General features: G+C 36.8%; 1 protein-coding gene across 5 annotated transcripts in view; it reads left to right on the top strand.

Annotated features, from left to right (window-relative positions):
- Window positions 1-24,395, top strand: part of COL14A1 (collagen type XIV alpha 1 chain) — a 213,351-nt gene that overhangs the window by 135,504 nt on the left and 53,452 nt on the right. For all 5 annotated transcript variants that reach the window (XM_045453805.1, XM_045453809.1, XM_045453810.1 and 2 more), the window contains exons 35-37: window positions 8,093-8,170; window positions 11,324-11,410; window positions 21,858-21,911. In XM_045453805.1, coding sequence (XP_045309761.1) covers window positions 8,093-8,170; window positions 11,324-11,410; window positions 21,858-21,911 — 219 coding nt within the window. The remainder of the gene's footprint in view (window positions 1-8,092; window positions 8,171-11,323; window positions 11,411-21,857; window positions 21,912-24,395) is intronic.

Raw genomic sequence — 24,395 nt, 5'->3', positions numbered from 1 at the left:
AGCCCAAATATCCTCAAAAGAGTGCCCCATGAGAAACAGGCTTGACCAATATGCCATCCTCAAGTTCCCCCTGACCACCAAGTCAGCTATCAAGAAAATAAAAGTCAACAACACACTTGTGTTCATTGTGGACATCAAGGCCAACAAGCACCAGATCAAACAGACTGAAGAAGCTATATGGCATTGTCTTGGCCAAAGTCGACACCCTCATCAGGTCCAATGGACAGAAGAAGGCATATGTTTGAATGACTCCTGATTATAATGCTTTCAATGTTGCCAACAAAATTGGGAACATCTAAACTGAGTCCAGCTGGCTAAATCTAAATACAGGTTTTTTTACAATAAAAACAAGAATGTTTATATTGAGGAATTATCAACTCTTAATGTTTTGTATTTCATACTGATTAAGAAACACACCATCTTCTGCTTCATAGAAGATACCTTTTGATAGCACACTCCAGAATTTATAAGTCTCCATAATTAGCAAACAAAGGATATCTTGTGGGGATAAATGGATGTCTATAGATAGATGCTTGGATGGGTGAACGAATAGACTGCAATTTAAGAAAGAGAAACAATGCTAGCTGTTTGAGATTCTGGACCCAAGTCACTTAGTACTATTATTTTTTTTTCATTTTAGAAATAATGCATATAAAATCCCTGACACATAGTGCCATTCAATGAAGAGCGGTAGTTATTATTAATGTCAATATTATCTCCTCCACCTTACCTTTTCTAAACCTCTAGTGCTTGTTTAACACTCAATTATTTGTAGCCATCTATTATGTTCTTGCACTTCTATTTATATACATTTTGCCCGTCTAGCCAGAGTATAAATCCCTTAAAAGAGATACCATGCCATGGTCTTCATTTACAACTACCACCTTCTACCCCACATCACAGTATCTATTAAATTCGGATCAAAGGAGTAAGCTCTCAAGACATACTTGATAGACATTAAGTAGAATGTCATCTATTTGAATTGTATCGTGTCTTTTCTTAAAATGTTGTTTCGTATATATTGTATTCCATATGTGGCATTGATGGTAGTCCAGTTATATATATATCCTACCTTCTTCTAATTTGTATTTTACACTTACAGTTTTATAATTATAATTACAATAATTACATTTCAAATTAAGCTTTCTGTAATAATTGTACTCCAAGTATATGACCAATTATATATCAAAGAATTTAATTCTGAAAGCAAACGTGCCTGTAGGTTTTAAATCTACGGGCAATAAATCTTTACTTTTGGGCACGAAAGAAAAGCAATTAAACAGAGAACCCTCTGTGGTAACTTCCAGCCAGTAGCAGACAAAGGGGAATTTATAGAAGTCAATAATTAAAGAGTTCTTTGTAAGGCTCCCAAGGAAAAAGTTGTGGCTTTTGTTAGAATCTGGAAGTCTACAAAGGATCACTAAATAGATTTTCAGTGTGCCCACTTATTAAAGAATTTGATTACGTTGAAATGGATAATATTAGATTAGATCTCAAGAATGTGATCGGAAACTCACTTGTTCTTTTGGGTGATTACTTCATTGTTTCAGTGCAAAGCAAAAAGAGGTTTCAGTCTGCAGCTTTCAACTTAGAAGTCACAAATTAGTAACATAATTTTGATAGATATCTGTACCCCAGTACTCAGCAAAAGGGAACATGTAATGTGCAAGTACTGGATTACTCCCCGTGGAGTAATTGTCATATAAGAGAGATGAGTAGTTTATAGGCCAGCATTCGCTAGCAAATTCAGCAGTGATTCAAAAAATGCCAGATGATGGGAAAACTATAATATTCAGTCTTTAAAGAAAATAGATTCTTCTTAAACCGAAGTTGAGTGGAAGAGAGATGAGTGGATTTAGGGATACAGTAACTACTGTATTAAAATTGCTCACATTCGTAATAAAAACAGCTTGTGTTCAGTAATGTGAGATTTTATAGTTCCTAGTGGGACTAAGCTAAGAAGCTGGCTTAACTAAGTTGTCAAAACACATGTGGGAAGAAACCTAACAACTGCGCTTCTCCTTTCTGTTCTCTCTCCTAAGAAGTTTCTTCTATCTTTTTTGATACCTGATAAAATTATAATGCTGCCAGATGATCCTAGAAATATTTTCAGCTTCCTGGCATGTGATCATGTTCTTTGTGCCTTTCTTGCCCCCTTTCCAAATCTAACACATATAACTATCCAATTGACATTTCTTTAGTCCTCTGCTATATAAATAAACACGAGTACAAGTTATGTTATGGAGTTTTTTTATAACATAATTTACTGAGTTAAAGCTTTTATTGTGGGAATCAACAGTAGACTAGTCAATGATGGTATAGAAACAAGTGTTTTAATTTTTTTAATGTGTATTTATTTTTGAAAGAGAGAGAGAGAGAGACCCAGTGTGAGTGGGGGAGGGGCAGACAGAGAGGGAGACACAGAATCCGAAGCAGGCTCCAGGCTCTGAGCTGTCAGCACAGAGCCTGATGCAGGACTTGAACTCACCGTGAGATCATGACCTGAGCCAAAGATGGACGCTTAACTAACTGAGCCACCCAGGCACCCCGAAACAAGTGTTTTTAAATTACAAGAAAATGATCATGTTTTCATATGAATTATGTATTTTAATCCTTAAAATAATAGTAGCTCATATTTATTGCATGCCTACTATGGACCAGGCAGTGTGTGCTTTTCTGAGATTATCTTGTTTAATCCTCCATTAACTGTAGGAAGAGATCCTTATATTATACCCACTTTATAGATTCAGAAACTGAGACTTCAAGAAGTTAGAGAGGGATCCCCTTTCAAAAAGTGAGGAAAGCAAGATATGAGACTGTATGTGACTTGCCCAAGATTACCTGCCTGCCTTGGTAAGCTCTCTACCACTGGGTCAGACTGATTCTTATAGAATTTAAAGCATAGGAGGGAGTCTGGTCCTTGCCTATGCCCTGTCTGTTCACCAACATATTCAAAGACTCATCATTATTTAAAATCTGACCCTGAAAGTAAATGCAGTCAAGATGTCCTCCCGAAGGGATGCCTACACCTAAACATTTTAATTACAACCAATAGGTACAACAGCTGTTAATTTTCATCTCCTCATTTAATTAGTGCCATTATGGTTTCCCTTAAATTCAGTAAATTGACTGAGACCAAGTAAGACAACCATGCTCAATAGCTGAGAAGGGGTCAGTGCTTAATAAATCTTAGCTTTGAGATGGAGTCTGTAAAAGTTAAACACCAGCTTAAAGCAGAAGATGACTGAGGCCCTCAGTTGCTCTTTCCCTAGTATTCCTGTGCAGTGTAAATCTCTCTAAGTATTTGTATAATTTCAGGTACAGCTTGACTTCAAGTTATAAGCTTAGTTATGCAATGCTGGAGAAAAATCAGAGGATAAAATCTGGTTATCAGTGGAAAGTTGAGCCAGGCTACATTTTCATTCCCATTCACATCACAATGACTCAACCGATGAGAAATATTTTATTCTCATTTTCGTGTTAACTTTTGACCCCAAATGACTTGCCTTTTGTGTTACACCCAGACCAAAATGTCCAATAATGAAAAAAGAGCATTTGTAATTGACTAAGCGTTCCCCTGGAAGGTATTATAACAAATGAAAGTAGGAGCTTATGCACCCCTGTCTCTTTTCTCTCTTTTTTCACACATATATTTTTTATAATGTTCAGTTAGTTACAAAAGCAAAAAGAGGCTGACTTTTGCGTTAGTTGCTTAAAGTATGATTGATTTTGAACCGCATTGTCTTGTATTTTCAGGCACTCAAATATAAGATCTTTTGACATATTATGTTTGTACTGTTCCCTACACAATTTCTACAAATATGTATGTCATTGCTTTTGGAATAAAATTCAGAGGGTTTTTTTTTTAATCAATCTTCAGAAATGTGCCTTGGAAAAGAAGTCCCTAAATAAAGGCTGAGGAATCCAAGCAATTACAAATACAAAACAATTATGAATAAATTTGTTGTACTCACAAAAAAAGGCTGCTGACTTCATCAAACTTGAAAAAGAAAAGACAGCCCACAGCATTCCAAAAATGATAGTATTGGCTTCATTCAGCACTTAGTAGGCATTCAACCCCTTGAATAAATAAAATAAACTCCTAAGGATCCCAATAGCTCAATGGGACAGAAGGTTAGCCAAAGCTTTGTTTGTAGACATCATCCTGTTAAAGGTGATTAGGTAGTGAATGTTTATTTGAAAAACATCAAGAAAGCCTGGTCCTTACTGGGGTTCGTGACCCTTCTTTCTTTTACTTACATCTTTCCATTCACTAAAAAGCTTTTACACTGTGGGCTCTATTCAGAAATGGGGAATTTCTTAATGGATGAATGACTAACAGACTGAACTGAATCTAATACTGTCATAATGGGGTCCATTTAATAAATGCCCCAGACAAATAGCATTGTAAAGTTAGGCTGGGGTGTCTGCATTTTAAACATGAGACCAAAGATCCTTTCACTGCAAAATGAAGCACAAGAAAATGAAATGTGCTGTTCAAATCCCAACCAGAACTCTGCTTTCAGCTCGTGCTTACGTTTCTTAGGCTCTTTCTTCCCAGGTCCTGATCAGCAGAATGGGGTTGGCATTGCTATTATACCTCACAGTGGTGAGCTGAGGATTAAAAGATACATGCAGGGGCGCCTGGGTGGCTCAGTTGGTTAGACGTCCGATTTCAGCCCAGGTCACGATCTTGCGGTCCGTGAGTTCGAGCCCTGCGTCGGGCTCTGGGCTGATGGCTCAGAGCCTGGAGCCTGCTTCTGATTCTGTGTCTCCCTCTCTCTCTGCCCCTCCCCTGTTCATGCTCTGTCTCTCTGTGTCTCAAAAATAAACGATAAAAAAAAATTTAAAATAAAAAAAAAGATACATGCAAATTCCTTAGGATAGTGCCTGGCACATAGTAGGTTTTCAGCAAATGTCCACTGTTATTGTCATTATTTGCTTAGATTTTTCTCAACCAAAGTGTTAAACAGATATGATTAATGTGGAAACAGACTACTGTTATATTTCTGTCCTTGATAATACCACTTTCATTTTGATTCCATTCTTTTGGCCTTTGTATTATAGGCTCCTAAACCTTAAATAATTCAGTTATGAAAGGGCTGTACATGCTTCATTAAAATAATATGTATTATTTATAATGACTGTATTCTAGGCACTGTTATAAATATTTCACTACATTAACTCATGTTATTGTTTTTTTTTCAATTTTATTTAAATCTAAGTTAGTGAACATACAGTGTAATGATGATTTCAAGAATAGCATTTAGTAATTCATCACTTACATATAACACCCAGTGCTCATCCCAACAAGTGCCCTCTTCAATACCCATCATCCATTTAGCCAATCCCCCCACCCACCACCCCTCCAGCAACCCCAGTTTGTTCTTTGTCTTTAAGAGTCTCTTATGGTTTATCTCCCTCTCTGTTTTATATTATTTTTCTTCCCTTCCCTTATGTTCATCTGTTTTGTTTCTTAAATTTCACTTATGAGTGAAATCCTAGGATATTTGTCTTTCTCTGACTGACTTATTTTGCTTAGCATAATACACTCTAGATCCATCCACGTTGTTGCAAATGGCAAGATTTCATTCTTTTTGATCGCCGAGTAATATTCCATTGTTTATTATACACCACATCTACTTTATCCATTCATTAGTCAATGGAAATTTGGGCTCTTTCCATAATTTGGCTATTGTTGACAGTACTGCTATAAACAATGGGGTGCTTGTGCCCCTTCAAATCAAAATTTTTGTATTCTTTGAATAAATACCTAGCAGTGCAATTGCTGAATCATAAGGTAGCTCTATTTTTAATTTTTTGAGGAACCTCCATATCATTTTCCAAAGTGGCTGCACTGCTGGTGGGAACTCACTTTATTGTTATAGCTATTATTATTATTACACTAATGTCTAGCTATAATTAAAGAGCTACTATTATTACATTAACTTTACAGATGAGGGAACTTGAGACTTGAACACATTACATCATCATTCAAAATGACTTTGTGAGTGATTCAAGGACTACACCCAGGCAGTTTAGCTCCATAGCCTCCTCACGTCTATGGTCCTTGAAATCTCTTTGTTGCTATTAATCATAAAAATCAGCATCTGTGTTCCTTAAAAATGTTTTAATTTTAAAAACCTATTTTTTCTTGGTTTGAAAATCTTAAAAGCCTAATTTTTTTTAAACGTGAAATTTATTGTCAAATTGGTTTCCATACAACACCCAGTGCTCATCCTAACAGGTGCCCTCCTCAATGTCCATCACCCACCCTCCCTTCCCTCCCAACCCCCATCAACCCTCAGTTTATTCTCAGTTTTTAAGAGTCTCTTATGGTTTGGCTCCCTCCCTCTCTTAACTGTTTTTTTTTCCGTCCCCTCCCCCATGGTCTTCTGTTAAGTTTCTCAGGATCCACATAAGAGTGGAAACATATGGTATCTGTCTTTCTCTGTATGACTTATTTCACTTCGCATCACACTCTCCAGTTCCATCCACGTTGCTACAAAAGGCCATATTTCATTCTTTCTCATTGCCAAGTAGTATTCCATTGTGTATATGAACCACAATTTCTTTATCCATTCATCAGTTGATGGACATTTAGGCTCTTTCCATAATTTGAAAAGCCTAATTTTTAAATGATCATTATTTTGCTGTATGGTTGCCCTCCACAGACTCAGATATCATACCCATTGGGAATTTTTTTTAATATGGAGAAAAATGAGCAGTGAGCCATGCACATATTTCTTCAAACAACTCAACAGTTTTATATAGAAACAAACAAACAAAAACCCTGTGATGCTTTGATTCATGAATGTGCTTTCAATATTTAAGCTTTATTTTATTAATCTTGCAAAACTCTTGGGAAAGGATATTTACAGCAAAGCACAGTTCTTTCATATTACAAAAGAAAGCCTGATTTTATTTTCTGTACTGTCAGAGCAGGCTCTTCTGTGATGCTGTATGCATTGTTAACAACCTATTTCAGGAGTACTGTCTTCTCGGGCATTCTCATTCTCATCCAGAGGACCCCTGACAGAGACAAGTAGTATTCCTTGGGAGAAAATAAGGCACTAAAAGAGTTTATAGAACTTGCTGAAAACACCACTCCCTCAAGGAAGGTTGTAGATGTAAAATGAAAAGATTTCACCCTTCTCCCAGCTCTGTAATTGGTGACACTTCTAATACTTGAAAATAATATGGGAAGAAATATATTAGAAATGATTAGGTCATGAAGCTCATGTTAGCCCTCAATAATGTTATAGTGATATTTCTGTATATTTCAAAATGAACACTGAGTTTCACCAACATACATAAGTAGAACAAGACTAAATATTTATGGCATGATCAATGGCTTACATAAAAATAGACTTAGCACGGATTCTCACAATTCCATTTGTGAATTTGTCATGACATTTACAATGTTGTATACAGTATTCCTGTGCCTACTTGTCACTCCCAGTAAGATCTTTGAGGGCAAGATTTTGATTTTGTTCATTTTCATATTCTAAAGGTTGATGTAGTATCTGGTTTGCATTATACACTAAAGAAAAATCTGTTGAACGTATGCGTAAGTGATTGAAGTCAGAATTCATTTGACAAGGCTTTGTGAATACCTACTACATATCACATATTATGATGGGGACGCAAAGATGAATTAGTGGTTCTCTGTTCCTTGAAGAGCTCACAGTATAAGGAGGAGCTAATATAAATAATCATACTGTATGGTGGGTGATATGCTGTGAAAGAAACATGTGGAATGTTGTAGGATTACAGAGACACTGGTTGTAACCATGAAGACAGTACTGGCCGACTTTTAACTGAGGTACTAAGCTTCTTTGGGCAGAAATGAGAGGTGAAGTTGTGATAAATAAGGGAATTTTTGATGGATTAATTATACATGAAATCTTAAGTCACTGTGTGCTTGAGGAGCAAAGTTAGTTTTATATTTTGGAATGACTCTTATTTATTTACTGTAATGTTACGTTACAAACATATCAGTGTTCTATTATGTGATGCAGAATATGAAATCATAATTCTAGACACAGTGTGTCTATTTTTAATTAAATGACAATTTCATTTTAAATTGCAGTTCCAGTTACAGATGTTTGATATTATTTGTTCCACATCATGGGCCAATAAAGACAAATGCTGTGAACTTCCAGGCCTGGTAAGAATTCTTCTTTTATTAGTAGGCCTGTTCTTTATTGAAAAGTTCTAAAATTATATTTAATTTTCTCTGAAAGTTAAATGTGATTTCATAACATTCATAACAAGATAATTCATTGTAATGATCACAATGAAAAGCCGAAGAGATTGAGAAGGAGGCGTGTCTGACATCAGCAGGATATACTGACTTACATGATGGGGACTGCCCAGATCCAGGCGTGCAATTTACACATAGTCCAGAGGTTCTCAAATTTCCTGGTTCACGAAACCTTTAGTGTTGCAATCATTTTGTTCATGGCACCCCTAAGCCAAAGGAAATGCCTAACAAATCTCTATATGAAGGAATTAGGTCCAAAAATCTTAAACATTGATGCTCTAAACTCAGTAGCTGCATAAAAAAACAAAACAAAACAAAACAAAAAACACATGAATTGAAAGCAAAAAATGGTATTTTCATTTTATTCTTAAAAAACCACATTACTTACTAACAGGATGCACATGCCTATCAAGAGTGTTAGAATCTGATTGGATGTCGCCACCCTCACTTCTTTTTTTATATTGATGTTTCGCATGGTACTTGCTTTCCATCATAGCAACTGCCAAAACCCCAGATTTGCAAGTATCTGACGTCATCAAAAAGATATTTCAGTATCTAATGTTAAGACTGTGAACTACCTTCAGCTAGTTGTTCATATGAAGTCCTATGGGTGCCGAATATTGCTATTTCTCTTGAGTTTTTAAAAACATTCACCGTGCCCCTGTGAGTTTGCTAAGGTGCCTCAGAGAATCTTGACACACAGTTCTGAAATCGTAGTCATAATCTATTCGACATATGCGATGCTACTAGAAAATCAAATGTTTTTCACATTATTAATAGCAAGTGTGGTTCATGGGGTTATACCTGTATGTATAAGACCAGATTCACATTTTAGGATCCTTGAAGACAGCGAGCCAAAATGGATGACCCTGTAGTGGTTGGGTAATAGTCATGTCTTAATAATTAAACTTGGAGAATGTGCATGGAGTAACCTTCATGAAGTCTAGAGATTTGCCTTTTTAACTACTTCCTCCAGATCACATCCTCTGTTGCAAGCATTACATTCATGGTGACTATGTTTGAGAAGGAAATACAGTTGGCCTTCAACAGTGTGGGGGTTGGAGTCATCAGCTCTCCTCCCCACTCAGGAAAACGTCTGCATATGACCTTGGACTTACCCAAAACTTAACTACTACTAGTCTTACAGATAACAGAAACAGTTGATTAACACATATTTTGTATGTTATATGCATTGTATACTATATTCTTACAGTAAAGTAAGCTAGAGAAAAGATGTTATTAAGACAATCACAAGGAAGAGAAAATATATTTACAGCATTGCATTGTATTTATTGAAAAACCAATCCAAGTGGTTTGGTAAGTGGACCACTTACCATGTGTTTGAACTTTGGTAAGTTCAAACACATGTTGTTCAAGAGTTAACTGATGGGGTGCCTGTGTGGCTCAGTTGGTTGAGCATCGGACTTTGGCTCAGGTCATGATCTCGCAGTTCATGGGTTTGAGCCTCGTGTCTGGCTCTGGGCTGACAGCTCAGAGCCTGGAACCTGCTTTGGATTGTGTCTCCCTCTCCATCTGTCCCCTCCTCCTTGCACTCTGTCTCTCTCTTCAAAAATAAATAAACATTTAAAAAAATTAAAGGGTTAACTCTAACTTGCTCTTTCTTCATCAAAATTAATTTCCAAGTAAACTCTGGTGAAGAATTAAATCAGAGACACCGTGATATCACGCTTAAGCACAGATGGATTGGAAATTAGAAGCAGAAACACTCAGAATCCTATGCTGTCTCTAGCCAAATGCAATCACCACTTTTCCTAGGAAGGACTCAGGCCTGATGAGAGCTTTTCTTTTCATTTCTATCACTGAAGATAGGCCAATTCCATAGTAGGAAGGCATGTATAGTCAGCAGCAGTGGCAAAACCATTATGGCCTCTGGTCACAAGAGGCCTGGCATCAGCCTTGTTAGGGGGCTTTTTCTGGATACTTAAGTTTGTATTTCACTCTAGCTGCCCACATGTCAGGCCGGATGTGGTAGCGGGGGTTTCCTGTAATGAGCTGAAAGCTTTGACTATTGTCCAACATTTAGAGAAAAGTATATACAGTATATATAGATCCTCTGCTCAACCTTTTTTGGGTTCCTGTTGTGAACATTTTAGTTACTGAGATTATTTTCAACTTGATCACTTAATTATCATCTGTGTTCTATTCAGTCCCAGCTTTATTTTTCCCCAGTCTTAAATAATGATGTTTATTTTCTCTCTATCCAATGGAACTGGTGAACCCTATGAAGTTCTGTAGTGTCTTATCCCAGTGCAGACTTCATTTTTGGCTGGTGCTTCAAATGAGATATTCATAAAATTTTCGATAGCTGTTAGCAGGTACTCTGTCTTCATACCCTGGTAATTCATCCAGAGATGTTCAACCGGAGATTCATAATCTATCTTTAATGTCATGTGGCAACAAAACTGTGCTAGAGAAGCAAAATGAGCCCCTGTCCCAAAGCTTTAGATTGATGCTATGATGTTTCCTAATTTCAACCACAGAATGTGAGTCGTAATTAAAGTTGCTGTGGAGAATTGACAATACATTTAAGCACTGTTTTGACTTTGTTTTGTGTGTTTTCGTGTAGATGCAGTTCCGAGTGACTATTCCAACACATTTTTTTTTTATCCTTTTGAAAGGAAAAAATATCCTTTGAAATAGAAAAAAGAAAATTTTCAAGACCTGTAGTTCATAGAGTACTCCTACTCAAACTGAAGGAAATAGTAACCAGGAATTTTTTCTGCACCCACTTCTGCCTTTCTTTCTTCGCCTGCATTTCATTTTTCTTCACCTCCAAGCTCATTTTGTCAACATCCTTTGGTAAGGGTGATGATCAGTGACTCACTAGACACTCATTCATTTTTCTTTAAGGAAAATATTTTGTGAGCAGGAGAGAATATTCTTTGCTTTTCCACACCAATGTTCACTTAAAAGTTTTTTTTTAAGTGTCTTAAATCAAAGTGTTTTCCTTGATCCATAAAGCCATTTGTATTGTCTTGTTAACAGTTATGGTTTGGTTTTTTGTTTTTTTTTTTTTTTTTTTTTTTTTCCTCTCAGAGGGATGAGGAGACCTGCCCGGAGCTACCACATTCCTGCTCCTGTTCTGAAGTCAATACAGGGACTCTGGGACCAGCAGGCCCACCAGTAAGTCTTGCCTAATTTAGACTTAAATGTTCTTTAGCAATATTTATAGCTATTATCTATTGTGTGTCTAATATGTGTTTGCCACTGTGCTAATAAACATATACTTAATTCTGTGAGCAAACTGAAGCACAGAGATGTTAAGTAACTTGCCTAAAGAACACATCTTTTCTTCAAATCCAGGTCTCCATGACTCCTACAGATGACCCTCTTTAACCTCTATAGCATACTTATCTCTCAAATGGTTATGTATTTCAAAATCTCCCCTTTAAACTCCTGTGGTTCATTTTCAGTGTGAATGTTTCAAAGATTGGCCTTCTACTTGTAACTTTAAGATTTGCATACCCTCCCTTTGCCCATTCTGTATTACAATTGATCCATGAGGAAAATTCAGCAGGAAAATTACCCTATCTGAACATGAAGTTCCCCACCACTGGTGGGAACTTCCTGCAAAAAAGGAGAGAGAGTGGGGCACGTGGGTGGCTTAGTCGGTTAAATGTCTGACTTCGGCTCAAGTCACGATCTCACGGTTTGTGAGTTTGAGCCCCACATTGGGCTTTGTGCTGACAGTTCAGATGGCCTGGAGCCTGCTTCAGATTCTGTGTCTCCCTCTCTCTCTACCCCTCCCCCACTTGCACTCTGTCTCTCTCTCAAATATAAAACATAAAAAAAATTTTTTTTAAAGAAGAAAAAAAAAAGGAGAGAGGAGATTGGCCAGGGTGAGGGTGAGGGGGGAAGAGAAGGAAGGAAGGAGGGAGACAAAGAAAACATCTTTGTAAAACATAAAATGTATGTAATTGCACTATGTGGGTCTTCGGATTTGCCATGGTGAATTTTTCCATTTAATGTGTTTAAGTGCTCATTTTATGTCTAATCGCCTAAACTGGGGTTATCAGTGTTTCCTTGAGGTGAGTATGATATAGTTGGTCTGTGGCTAGGAAGTAGCTAATGGATCAAGGCAGAAAGACAAAGGAAGCAGGGAGAAGAATCACAAGCAAATAAAGAAATCCAGACCTTGCAGGAGGAATGTTCTGATGCCCGAGCAGCCCTTGCACGCTGGCCTGCCAGAGGAGGCGGCCCCACCAAGATGCGTGCAGGAGATCACGCAGACCGACCACTGGCTCACAGCGTGAAGGTTCACTTCAGTGTGGCCCCACCACCATGGTTTTCCTTCATCTGTGCGCCACATTTCCTGAACTGAACAAAAAGGAAGAGAGCCTACTGAATGTATCTGAAATATATCCCAGCAGTTTCTCCTTTACCTTTGGCACAGAGAACATTCTTTCAAGTGCAGATGTGGAACCCAAGTCCCCCCCCCCCCCTTTTTTTTTTGGAACAGGAGACTCTTTATCCCAAAGAAGCAAATGTGGAGTGATGGTAAAAGCATTAAGTTTAAATCATAAAACTGGGCAAATCTTGGGGGACTCAGTTGGTTAAGTGTCTGACTCTTAGTTTCAGCTCAGGTCATGATCTCACAGTTGTGTGTTCAAGCCTGGTGTCTGGATTCTCTCTCTCCCTCTCTCTCTCTCTGTCCTTCCCCCCCCCCCCCCACCTCAAAGTAAATAAACTTTTAAGAAAAGTCTAGGCAAATCTTTGAACCACAGCGAATCTCCATTTCCTCATATATCAAATAGCACCCTTCTGTGATGTTATGAGGAATACATGAGAAAAAGTGTATGTAAGTATTCTGTGCATTACAAAATTTAAATCAAATGAGGGGCCTGGGTGGCTCAGTTGGATAAGTGTCTGTCTTCAGCTCAGGTCATGATCTCAAGGTTCATGAGTTTGAACCCCGCATTGGGCTCTGTGCTGTCAGATCCTCTTCCCCTGTCTCTCTCTGCCTCTCCCCCGCTCATATTCTCTCTCTCTCTCTCTCTCTCAAAATAAACACATAAACTTAAAATAAAACTTAAATATAAGGAGTGATCTTTAGTTTAATCTTGGAATTAGAAACACAGATTTATTTTCAACTGTGTAGCTTGCTTTTTTCTTAACCCAAAAGCATGTCTTTGAACTTTATCAAGGGTAATGCACATTGTTCCATTATATAAACTACAGTTTATTGACCCACTACTGTGGAGTATTTGCCTACTGAACATCCTTTGTGTGTCTCTGCAAACATAAGTCGAGTGCTCTTACAATAACACTTAGAATCAGATTTGTTGGAGAATAGGGATGGTGTACCTTCAGCTTCATGAAGAAGCCGCTAATTGCCTTTCAGGATGGTTGTCCCAATATCTTTTCCCACAAAATCTAGAAGAGTTCTGGCTTTTAAGCATCTCACCAGCACTGTCTGTTGTTGCCAAACATGAGAACTTTTGCTTATCTGATGACTGTAAAACCCTGTGTGGCTGTTATTTGAAATAAGACTTTCCCTCTCTGCTAGTGACATGGGGCAGTTGTTCATTTGTGTCTGAGCCATTTGGATTCCTTTTTTTTTTTAATGTTTGTTTGTTTGTTTATTTATTTGTGAGAGAGAGGGGGGGGCAGCAGGGGAGGAGCCGAGAGAAAGGGAGAGTCCCAAGGAGACTCCATACTCAGTGCAGAGCCAGACGTGGGGCTCAATCCCACGAACTGTGAGATCATGACATGAGTTGAAATCAAGAGTTAGATGCTCAACTGACTGAACCACCCAGGTGCCCCAGATTTCTTTCTATATAAATACCTGTTTATAAACTTTTTTCTTGGTTTTGTCATGCAGGTTTTTTGCTCATTAGTATCTAAGAGATTTTATGTATTCTGGACACTAATCTTTATTAATGAAATGGTTTGCAAATATCATTTCATGGTCTATGGCTTTCTTGTTGTTTATGGGACTTTTTATTGTCTGTACATTTTAATTACAGTGTAGTGAAACTTAAGATTTCTGTGAGCTATCATCCTTTATGTCTTTTTTTTATTCCTCTTTTAGCCATGATTTACTTAAAAGTGCCTTTTTAAATTTCCAATTGTATGTGCACTTTTTACTGTTTTCTTGGTGGATTAATTTTATTGTACCTTATCATGGGAGATAGTCTACATAGTACCAATTTTTTGACATTTGTTGATTCTTTGACATTGCCTTGTGGCCTTGGTCAGGTTTTACAGATGTTCCATGCATGCTCTAGAAGAATGTGCATGCTCTAATTGTGGAGTTCAGAATTCTAAATATAAATACCCAGTAAATCAAATTGTAAATTGTGTTGTTAGAATCTCCTTTGTCTGCATTAATTTTTTATCTTTCAATTAGTGACATAAGTGTTTAAAGTCTTCTACTTCAGTGTCCTTCTGTCAAATTTTGTTTGTAATTCTGCATTGTATATCTTGAGTTTGTGTTACAGTGTGCAAAAAACTGAGAACAACTTGCTATATCAACATTTCTTGCTTGAGTTATTTTCCTGGTGGGTATTTTCTCCAGCCTCTTAGTTTCAGCCTTTCCATGTCTTTATGTTTGAGATGTGTTCTCTTTAAATAGCATATGGTTGGATTTTGTTTTCAATCTGGTTTTGCAATCTTTCTTTTTAGAGTTTAGTCCATTCTATTGTTTTTGATTATTAACCTCTTGGGGCAAATATTCCTATATCCATCTATCACTGCAATTTTTGCTATTGGTCCCACATGATATATGTGTGGATTTCTTGGTTTGTTGAAGTTTTATCTACTTTTTGACTTTCTGTTATTATTCTCATTCTTTTCTCCCCTCCACTAATTCAGAAATTATTCTCTCTATAGCTGTTTTTTCAGTAGTAAACCAAGAGATTTTAACAAACATATTTAATGTGACAAAGTCCAAAATGAACCATAATTTCTACCCTTATTTCAACCAACACAATATTCTTGGAATTTTTTTCTCTTGGATCATCCTTTTTATAATTTATGTGCTGTTGCTATCTGGTATTTTAGTACTTTTTTAACATCACAAATTAGACGTTTTATTATTATTTGTTATAAATTAATATGTGGTAAGACTTGCTCCATATTTGCTATTTCTTGGCTTACAATATCTTCTGGTATCATTTTTATTTCTCCTGGAAGACACCCCTTGGGTATTCCTTTAATGAGAGACTATGGTAGTAAATTTTCATTTTTTGTTCATCTTAAAATGTTTTTATTCCCCATATTATCAAAAGATAGTTTTGCTGGTCGTTACAGAGATTGTTAATTGCACCCCCCCCACCCCGTATTCATTGCCATGGCTTCTTTTTCATAGTAGAATTCCCTGAGTTTTAGCTAAGTACATGGCCATTCAGCTAGTGACTTGATTTCCTAGCATCTATTCAAGTAGGTATGACCTTATGACTAAGTGCTGGTAGCGAGAGGAAAGGTGTATGTAATCACCCTAATGAAAATGAAGGGCCCTCCTTATCCATGCTTACCTTTCTCAACAGACTACTGTGGGAACTTGTGGTAGGGAGTTCACTTTGGTAAGCAGTGTCCTGGAACAGAGCAGAACAATAAAAGGAAAGCAACAAAGCTTCCACATTGTCTTACACAGTAAGGCTTCTCTACACTACTGAACCATTATCAGCTCAGATGTTAATATAAGAGAATAATAAGCCTCCTGTCTTGCTTAAAATTTTTAATATTGACCTCAATTAAAGCAGTCAGACAACTTTCCAAACTAATAAACAGGAAGATCTTGGTTTCAAGATCCCTTTGTCTTTAGTGATCTGAAGTTTCACCACAGTTATGTTTGGTGTGGGGTTTTCATGTTATTATTCTGCCATTTTGGAAAATTTATGACTTCATGGCTTGAATACCAGTGTTCTCATTAAATTTGGAGTTTTCTTAGTTGTTATCTCTTTGAAGATTGCCTCTCTCCTGTCATCTCTATTATGTTTTTCTGAAACTCAATTAGAAGTACATTGTAACTTCTCATTTTACTGTCATGTCTCTTAACCTTTTTTACTTATTTCTCCTTGTGTTTCCAGGATGCATTCTGTGTAGTTTCTTCAAATCTACCTTCTGGTGTACTCTATGTTTAGCTATGTGTAATATGCTATTTAACCTATCCATTGTATTTCTGATCTTGATGGTAATATTTAGCATATCTAGAAGTTCTGTTTGGTTCCTTTTCAAAACTTCTGGGCATTTCTTTTTGGTTGTTGTTTGTTTGTTTCAGGAGCATAATTTAGTGATTCATTACTTACATATAACACCCAGTGCTCATCACAACAAGTGCCTTCCTTACCACTCATCACCAATTTAGCCCATCCCCCACCCACCTCCCTCCGTCAATTCCCAGTTTGTTCTTTATTGTTAAGAGTCTCTTATGGTTTGCTTCCCTCTTTTTCCCCTCGTCCCATATGTTCATCTGTTTTGGTTCCTAAATTCCACATTTGAGTGAAATCATAGGGTATTTGTTCTTTTCTGGCTTACTTATTTCACTTAGCATAATACACTCTAACTCTATCAGCATTGTTGCAAATGGCAAGATTTCATTTTTTCATGACTGAGCAATATTCCATTGTGTGTGTGTGTGTGTGTGTGTGTATTATATATATATATATATATATATATATATATATATATATATATATATGTGTGTGTGTGTGTGTGTGTGTGTGTGTGTATATATATATATATATATATATATATATAATCTTTATTCATCAGTTGATGGACACTTGGGCTCTTTCTATAGTTTGGCTATTTTTATAATGCTGCTATAAACATTGTGGTGCATGTACTCCTTTGAATCTGTATTTTTGTATCCTTTGGGTAAATATCTAGTAGTGCAATTGCTGGGTTGTAGAGTAGTTCTATTTTTAACTTTTTGAGGAACCTCCATACTGTTTTCCAGAATGGCTGCACCAGTTTGTGTTCCCACTAACAATGTAAGAGGGTTCCCCTTTCTCTGCCTCCCTGCCAACATCTCTTGTTTTCTGAGTTGTTAATTTTAGCCATTCTGACAGGTGTGAGGTGGTATCTTATTGTGGTTTTGATTTGTATTTCCATGATGATGAGTGATGTTGAGCATCTTTTCATGTGTCTTTCAGCCGTCTGTATGTCTTCTTTGGAAAAATGTCTATTCATGTTTTCTTCAAACCTTGTGGGCATTTCTGTAGTATTTCTTCTTTTGTAACACATCAAAACTATTTTTTTTCTTTCAGTATTTTAAATACAGTTTATTTTTTTAATCTGATCATTTCAATATCTGCATTGTATGTGGTTCTGATTCTGCCATTTTTTTTCTGCTGATGTTATTCATGTTATCTTGTTTTCACATGTATTTTGTGAATTTTTTTGGGGGGTGGGGGGTGTATATTGGAGTTTTGTTAGATCCTGACAGGCAATATGAATTCTGTCTCTAGATTGTATGAGAATCAGCTTCTGTGTAATATTCTTTAGTAGAAACGTTTCTTACTCCTCCCATAGCTAAATTGGAAACAACATCTTTGTCATCCACCTGCTAGTTTTTTGGGTTTTTTTCCTAGCTGATTCACAGTGCAGCCTTACAAGTTCCTCAGCTTTAAAGAACATTTAATTTTCCACCCTGCCCCCACTTATCTTTGGCCCTAGTTCACATTTCTGTGCTTTGTGTGAGCTTTAAAATACAAACTTTGCAGCAAACCTGAACCATTTTCCCCATGCTCCCCCAGGGCGATCTCCGTGCACATGTCTGCTTCTCTGTTTTTGTTTGTTTGTTTGTTTGTTTCTTCTTCATTCCTAGTGCTTATGCATTCAGTTCTTAATTATAATAATGTTTATTTTATTTTAAGCGGCATTAATAAGCTTTTTTAGCTGGAGGGTTTTCACATTTTTTTCATCTGTGATACTGCTGGAACAAGTTATAAAATATTTACATACGACTTAGAGTCAAACTTTGTAATGAGAAAAAAGCAGCAGAAGTTGAGTTCTGACTTGGAGAGAAAGATGTAAATTAGGAGAAAAACTATTGAAATATTTGAATGTTTAAAGTATAATAAACTATACTTTTATAGTTTATAATATAACTTATAAACTATTCAAGAGATAGTATCCCAAACAATGTGCAATAAGCCCATCTAATGATTTAACATAGTTGTGATTATTTTCTCATTCAAGAATTTCCACAATGGTGTTTTGTGCCAGGAAAGCTATAAGAGAGCTACAAGAAGGCATGGGTGAAAGAACCACATTTCCTTGGCCTAGACTAATAACCCTTTTTTATTAAAAGGATAGAAGTTAACATCCAAAAAAATATGTTGAATTCTTATGTGCTCAGTGATGAAGGTTAGGGATAAGGTACCAAGTAAGTTCGAAATATAAAAAGGTTTGGGGCGCCAGGGTGGCTCAGTTGATTAAGCGCCAGACTTCAGCTCAGGTCATGATCTTATGGTTTGTGGGTTCGACCCCCACGTCAGGCTCTGTGCTGACAGGTCAGAGCCTGGAGCCTGCTTCGGATTCTGTGTCTCCCTCTCTCTCTGCCCCTCCCCTGCTTGTGCTCTATCTCTCTCTCTCTCTCAAAAAATAAATAAACATTAAAAAATTTTTAAAAAAAGAAAAGAAATATAAAAAGGTTCTAGGCTTTTAGACGTGGTGCCTTTGGTGTGAATATCCATGAGTCACTGGAACAAAACCTGTAGTTAAAAACCAATCATTGAAAATGCGCAGACAAGAAGAGTGGTGCCAGAATGGTATATTAATTGGGGTGCATTGGGCTTGCTGCAAGGAACATACGATATGACTGACACAGTGGTGTAAACCATTGGGACATTGAGACATTTATTGTTCTCACAGCAAAAGCTGTAGAGGTGGATGATCCCAAAGCAAATGTGGCTGCTCAACAAATTCACCAAGGACACAAGCTTGTCCCAGCTCCCCAGTTTCCTTTCGATAGGCCTGTGGCCTCTTCATCAAATTGGCCCAAAGTGTTTAATGTGCCCATTCTTGGGTGCAGAAAGGGGGCTGGGCAAGCAAATCTATCTTCTTTAGCCCTTACAGTAGGAGAAATAAAATGGAGAAGGGAGTCAGGAAAGATTCTTTGGTAGCCAATCAACAGTCTGCCACTCTGGGGAAAAAGATTTGTATCTCATAACAGTGAAAGGTGTGGTATCCAAATATATGAAAAATTTCTGCACAATAAAAAGAAGAAGACACTCAGCCCATTAGAGTATATATAATAGGTAAAGAATATAAATAGGGAGTCGCACTGAGATAAAATGCAAATGGACAAATGTTATGAAAAGATGTTCTGTGACAGTAGTTTCAAGGGAAGTGAAAATTCAAATAAGAGTAAAATATTATTTTTACCTTAGTTTGGTCAAAATGTAAAGTTTGACAATATTATAGGAGAGGAAAAATAATTTTCCCTCTACCCTTCTGGGTTCTTGGCTAAGATACCCGTGTTATAAAAAGACAGACGAACAGGAGAAAAACAGTCAAGAGTTTAATAAGACATATATCTCTTGAATACATGGGAGATACCCAGGAAAGCTGAGGAGCCCCCCAGCGTGGCTGAAGCCATCACTTTCAATGTCCTCTTCAGCTAAAGACACAAAAAGGTGTTGGGGGTGGGGATTATTACCAGGAATGGCATAGCAAATGAGGGTGAGGCTGATGTGCAGACCCAAGTCTCTGCTTTCTTCGTAAGTAAGTTTCTAGAGATTTAGAGGCATCCCTTCCTTCCTGGTAAAAAAAAAAGAGAAATGGAAATTTCCCTTACAAATGTAAATGCATAAATATAAATGTCTCTTATCAAACTTTTACTAGGTTTTTGGTTTTCAGGGTTTCTCCTGAGTTTCTTAAGTAATCAGACTAAAATAATCCTTATGCCAGAGAGGCATACTGTGAAGTACCAAATCCCACTCCCCTTCAGTATCAAGTGGTGACTAAGGTTTAGAGAAGCAGGAACTCTCTTAAACTCTTGGTCGATGAATCAAGTAGCACAACTCTTTTGGAGCACAGCTGGACAATATATCTGCTGATCTGCACATTTCATTTATAATTCTACTTGTTGATATACTAAATATTAACATTTGTTCTTAAATATTGAGGTTTATATTTAAGGGATGTATAAGAATGTTAATTATAGAACTGTTTAAACAGCAAAAAAAAAGAAAAAATGTGCAAAAAACCCCTACATTTCCCATAAAGAAGAATGGTTAGACAAACAATTATATAATCCAAGGTTTGGAAAACTGTGCAACTCATTCAGAATGAGCTAAATCATATGTTATGTCATGGGAAAAATCTCCAAAATACATGAAGTTAAAATATGTAAGTAAAAGTAAAATATGAGAAATATGTAAAAAGTGTGATATCATGTATGTAAAGTCTAATACATCATGTAATAGCACAAAAATACTATAGGCAATATTCTCTATAAATACATGTACACATAAAATGCAATTTTATAATTGTATTTTAAAAATCTGGAAAATAAGCAACCTGATGTTATTGGGGAAGGGAGTGAATTTAAGTGGTGAAAACAAGTTGGAAGAAACCTTGAAAGGTCTCCTGATCATTCTTTCCCCACGTGCTGTAAGCGTTCCACTGATGGTAACAAAACGCTTTCTGGTAGTCGCATACGTAGCAGGAAATGAATTAGAATCACACACTGAGAAAGTTATTCCATTTTTAATGAGCTTTTAACCCTTCTGCTCAGGTGAAAGAGATATTCTGTATTCTTACTCACCTCCCTTTTTAACAGAGCAAGTCCATGGCTCACAGACTTCAATAGGAACAAAATCTAGCTAAATTTAATAACATTATTTATAGTATATTTTTAAGGTTAAATTCTATTCTTAATAAGTAATACATTTTCCCCTTAACTTTAGAACTATAATGTTTGCTTTTAAGATCAGATTTAAATGAAATAGTGAGTCAGTTGAAAAATAGAGTATAAATGGACATATGTATTTATGCACATATATACAAAGACTATGTTCACAAAGAATACATATACACATACTTACATATGTATATATTATGTATGTACATATATATCTAGATAAAGAAAATGCTATTAAGTAATTGTGCAGATGATACATTAATAGGGCAAAAATATTAGGGAAATTCAAATAACTGAAGTTTCAGTAACACTAATTAGCCTTTTACAGTGTAAATAAAATTAAATTGTTACTATTTTATAGTATATAATAATATATGGTATATATATCTTTTATAATTTAATTGAAGAATCTCAAAGTTGTGGTATAAGACACACGCAATTTTAGATTAGCAGTGTACTTTATTATTTGCATCCATTAATAACAGTAGTCTTACACACTAAAGTCCCAAATACTGTAAGTTTTTTTAATTTGAAAGGATTTGGCACTGAAAGCTTTCTCAAAGTATGAGATCATCAGCAGGAAGAGGGGAGTCTGGCAGGTTTTCAGTAAAAGATCATAATGAACATATACCATTACACAATGAGCTGGCCTTTATTCAAAATAAGAATTGCATAATCCATATTATTGAGGAAAATGGATGAAATATGCTGCTTTAAGACTTGTCTTTGTGCTAATAGTTAACATCTGTTTGCCAGGGTGGTCCAGGACTCCGAGGACCAAAGGGCCAACGAGGTGACCAGGGTCCAAAGGTAATGTTCTTTCTGTCTCTCTGCATCTCTGTCTCTCATAACTGGCAATAATGTAATTTTGGAGCCTAGTGCCATCTACCCTTTGTGATCCAAAACTCATTATATTTTTATGAAAGTTGTATCTAAGTCTTTTCCCTTATTCTTAAAGACTTCATTTTTTTCATAAAAATATTTAATAACTTAGTAAAAGAAAGGTTTGTTTCTGGGTCAAAAATCGGATGTCGATGTTTTGAGTGGTTTAGTTTCCAAGGTAGTATTCCCTCGTGTGTGTTCTGCTCTTCCTCGACCTGCAACAAAGTAAGGAGAAAACTGAATCACAACTAGGGAGCACTGCATCCCAGGTGATTTCTCAAGTTTTAGAGTCCTCCTCCCTCCCCACTATGTATAATCAAACACACAACTCTATTTTCCTTTCTCGCTGCCCAGGGCCACCAACTGTGCTGGTTTAGGCCATGCACTGCACAAAGGCACCAACTAAGAAGGCCAAACCATGCCAAGCCATGTCCAGGGACACATTTTACTACTTTGCACAAAGGTGCCCTAAGGGATGGGCAGGAGCCCAGTCAGTAATTGAATTCAGGCCTCACCATCTTCTACCTGGCTTTTGGCAAATCTTAAAACTGGTCTCCTGGCTCCAGTAATTTTGATTTTCTGACTGATTCTTCACATCTGCCCCCAGATTTATTTCTTTAAATTTCTGATAGGTCATATCATACTTTTAAACTTGTAGTCATATGTTATTGCCTTGAGAATACAATTCACCTTCCTTGGCACAGCATTCAAGGCCCTCTATTATTTGACTCCTTGTTTCATTTTCACCCTGTCGCCCCACATGATCTCCCCTCCACCCACCTTGCTTGACTCACTGACTTGTTTGGTCACTTACTGAATTTGCATGGTATTTATTCATGGTGAAGAGAACATTGCAAAAATTTTTACTATAAAATTGGAAACAAATGAAGCAAGGTGAGAGATAATATGGGGTGGGGGGCGGGGAAGAAGTAAATGAAAGAAGACTGAGAATAATCAAGCACTAGTCAACTCAAAACTCAGACCATGAGATATCTCCTTTTTTGTTTGTTGAAATTTCTGAGATTGTGACACATATCTTAGGCATAGACTTGATGTTTCTTATGGTGCTACAAGGAAGGCCAGTAATTTGAGGGCCTCTTCTCAGACAGCAAAACAGTGGGTCTTCCTCAGTTCCACTCCAGGGCAGTGCCCAAGAGCCCATGTACATTCTGGCTTCCTGTTCCCATTGGGATCCCAGCACAATCCCACTGTCTTTCCAATGTTCCCTCTGGATGGTGTTTCTGATCATGAAGACACATTAAGAGTTCAAAGATGTTTGATGATCCCAACATTTACCCCTTACCTCTAATAATCCATTTATTAGACCACTGGACCACTACTGATGTGGCTATTTTTATATAATGATATTGATGAATCACAGATACAAATATGAAGTGGTTTTAGGAAAAGGTCTTGTTGGACAAAGGATGCTCACATGTCCACCAATGTGGTAGTGGAGGAACAGATAAAGTATACCTTCCACATGGAAAGCCCCACTCTGTATTATTTTCCATTTTGTGGCTCCATATTTCAGTTGTAGCAAGCAGATAAAAAGAATTTAGAACCACAAAGCAGCCATGCTGTTGATTTCTCTGAGTTGTCTTTGTCTCCTACCGTCCAGAATGAAATGAGACCCTTATTTGCTGCCTTTCTGCTCCATTCTCCATTCCTCAATATATTTAAGTGACATATGATTAAATGATTGCAACTATTAACTAACATTTGTCAATTACCAGCTTGTCTCCTCCATATTTTTAAATCTAGCTACCTTGGTCTCCCCTCCTGTTATATACTGTGTTTCTTTTAAGACTAGTTTTCATTCAGTTTCTGCATTCTACTTATAAAATAGTTCTTTTTTTTTTTTTTTTTTTTTTTTGGTGCATAAATGTTCATAGCACCTTTATTCACAATAGCAAAAAAAACTGAAAACAATTCAAGTATTCACCTTCAGGTGAGTGAACAATTTTCTATATTCATGCAGTGGATACTACTCACAAATCAAAAGGAACAGACTATGGAAACATGCAATGAAATGTATGAACCTCAACAACACTCTGCCACACAAAAGAGGCAAGAACCAATGAAGTGTATAGTGTATAATTCCATTTATGTACAACCAGCATCATACTTAACCTGCAGATGATTTCTGTTCCTATAAGAATTCTGTAAAATTGTCATGAAGGCCACCAGTTACCTCCTTGTAATCCAATCCGCAGGCTATGGTTTAATTCCTGTCTTACTTGAGATCTCTACAGCATCCAGCATGGTTGAACACCTCTCTCTTTGAAATGTTCTCCCCCTTTGGCCTTTCCTACACTGCTCTTTCTTCTTCTCCCTCCTACCCACCTTTCATCTCATAACCTCACCCACAAACACACCTTGAACTACTCCAAAATCCAATCCGGCTCAGAT

The sequence above is a fragment of the Leopardus geoffroyi genome, chromosome C3 (genome assembly GCF_018350155.1).
Source record: "Leopardus geoffroyi isolate Oge1 chromosome C3, O.geoffroyi_Oge1_pat1.0, whole genome shotgun sequence".
Taxonomy (NCBI): domain Eukaryota; kingdom Metazoa; phylum Chordata; class Mammalia; order Carnivora; family Felidae; genus Leopardus; species Leopardus geoffroyi.
The sequence above is the reverse complement of the archived record's forward strand: the minus strand, read 5'-3'. Positions and strand labels throughout refer to the sequence as shown.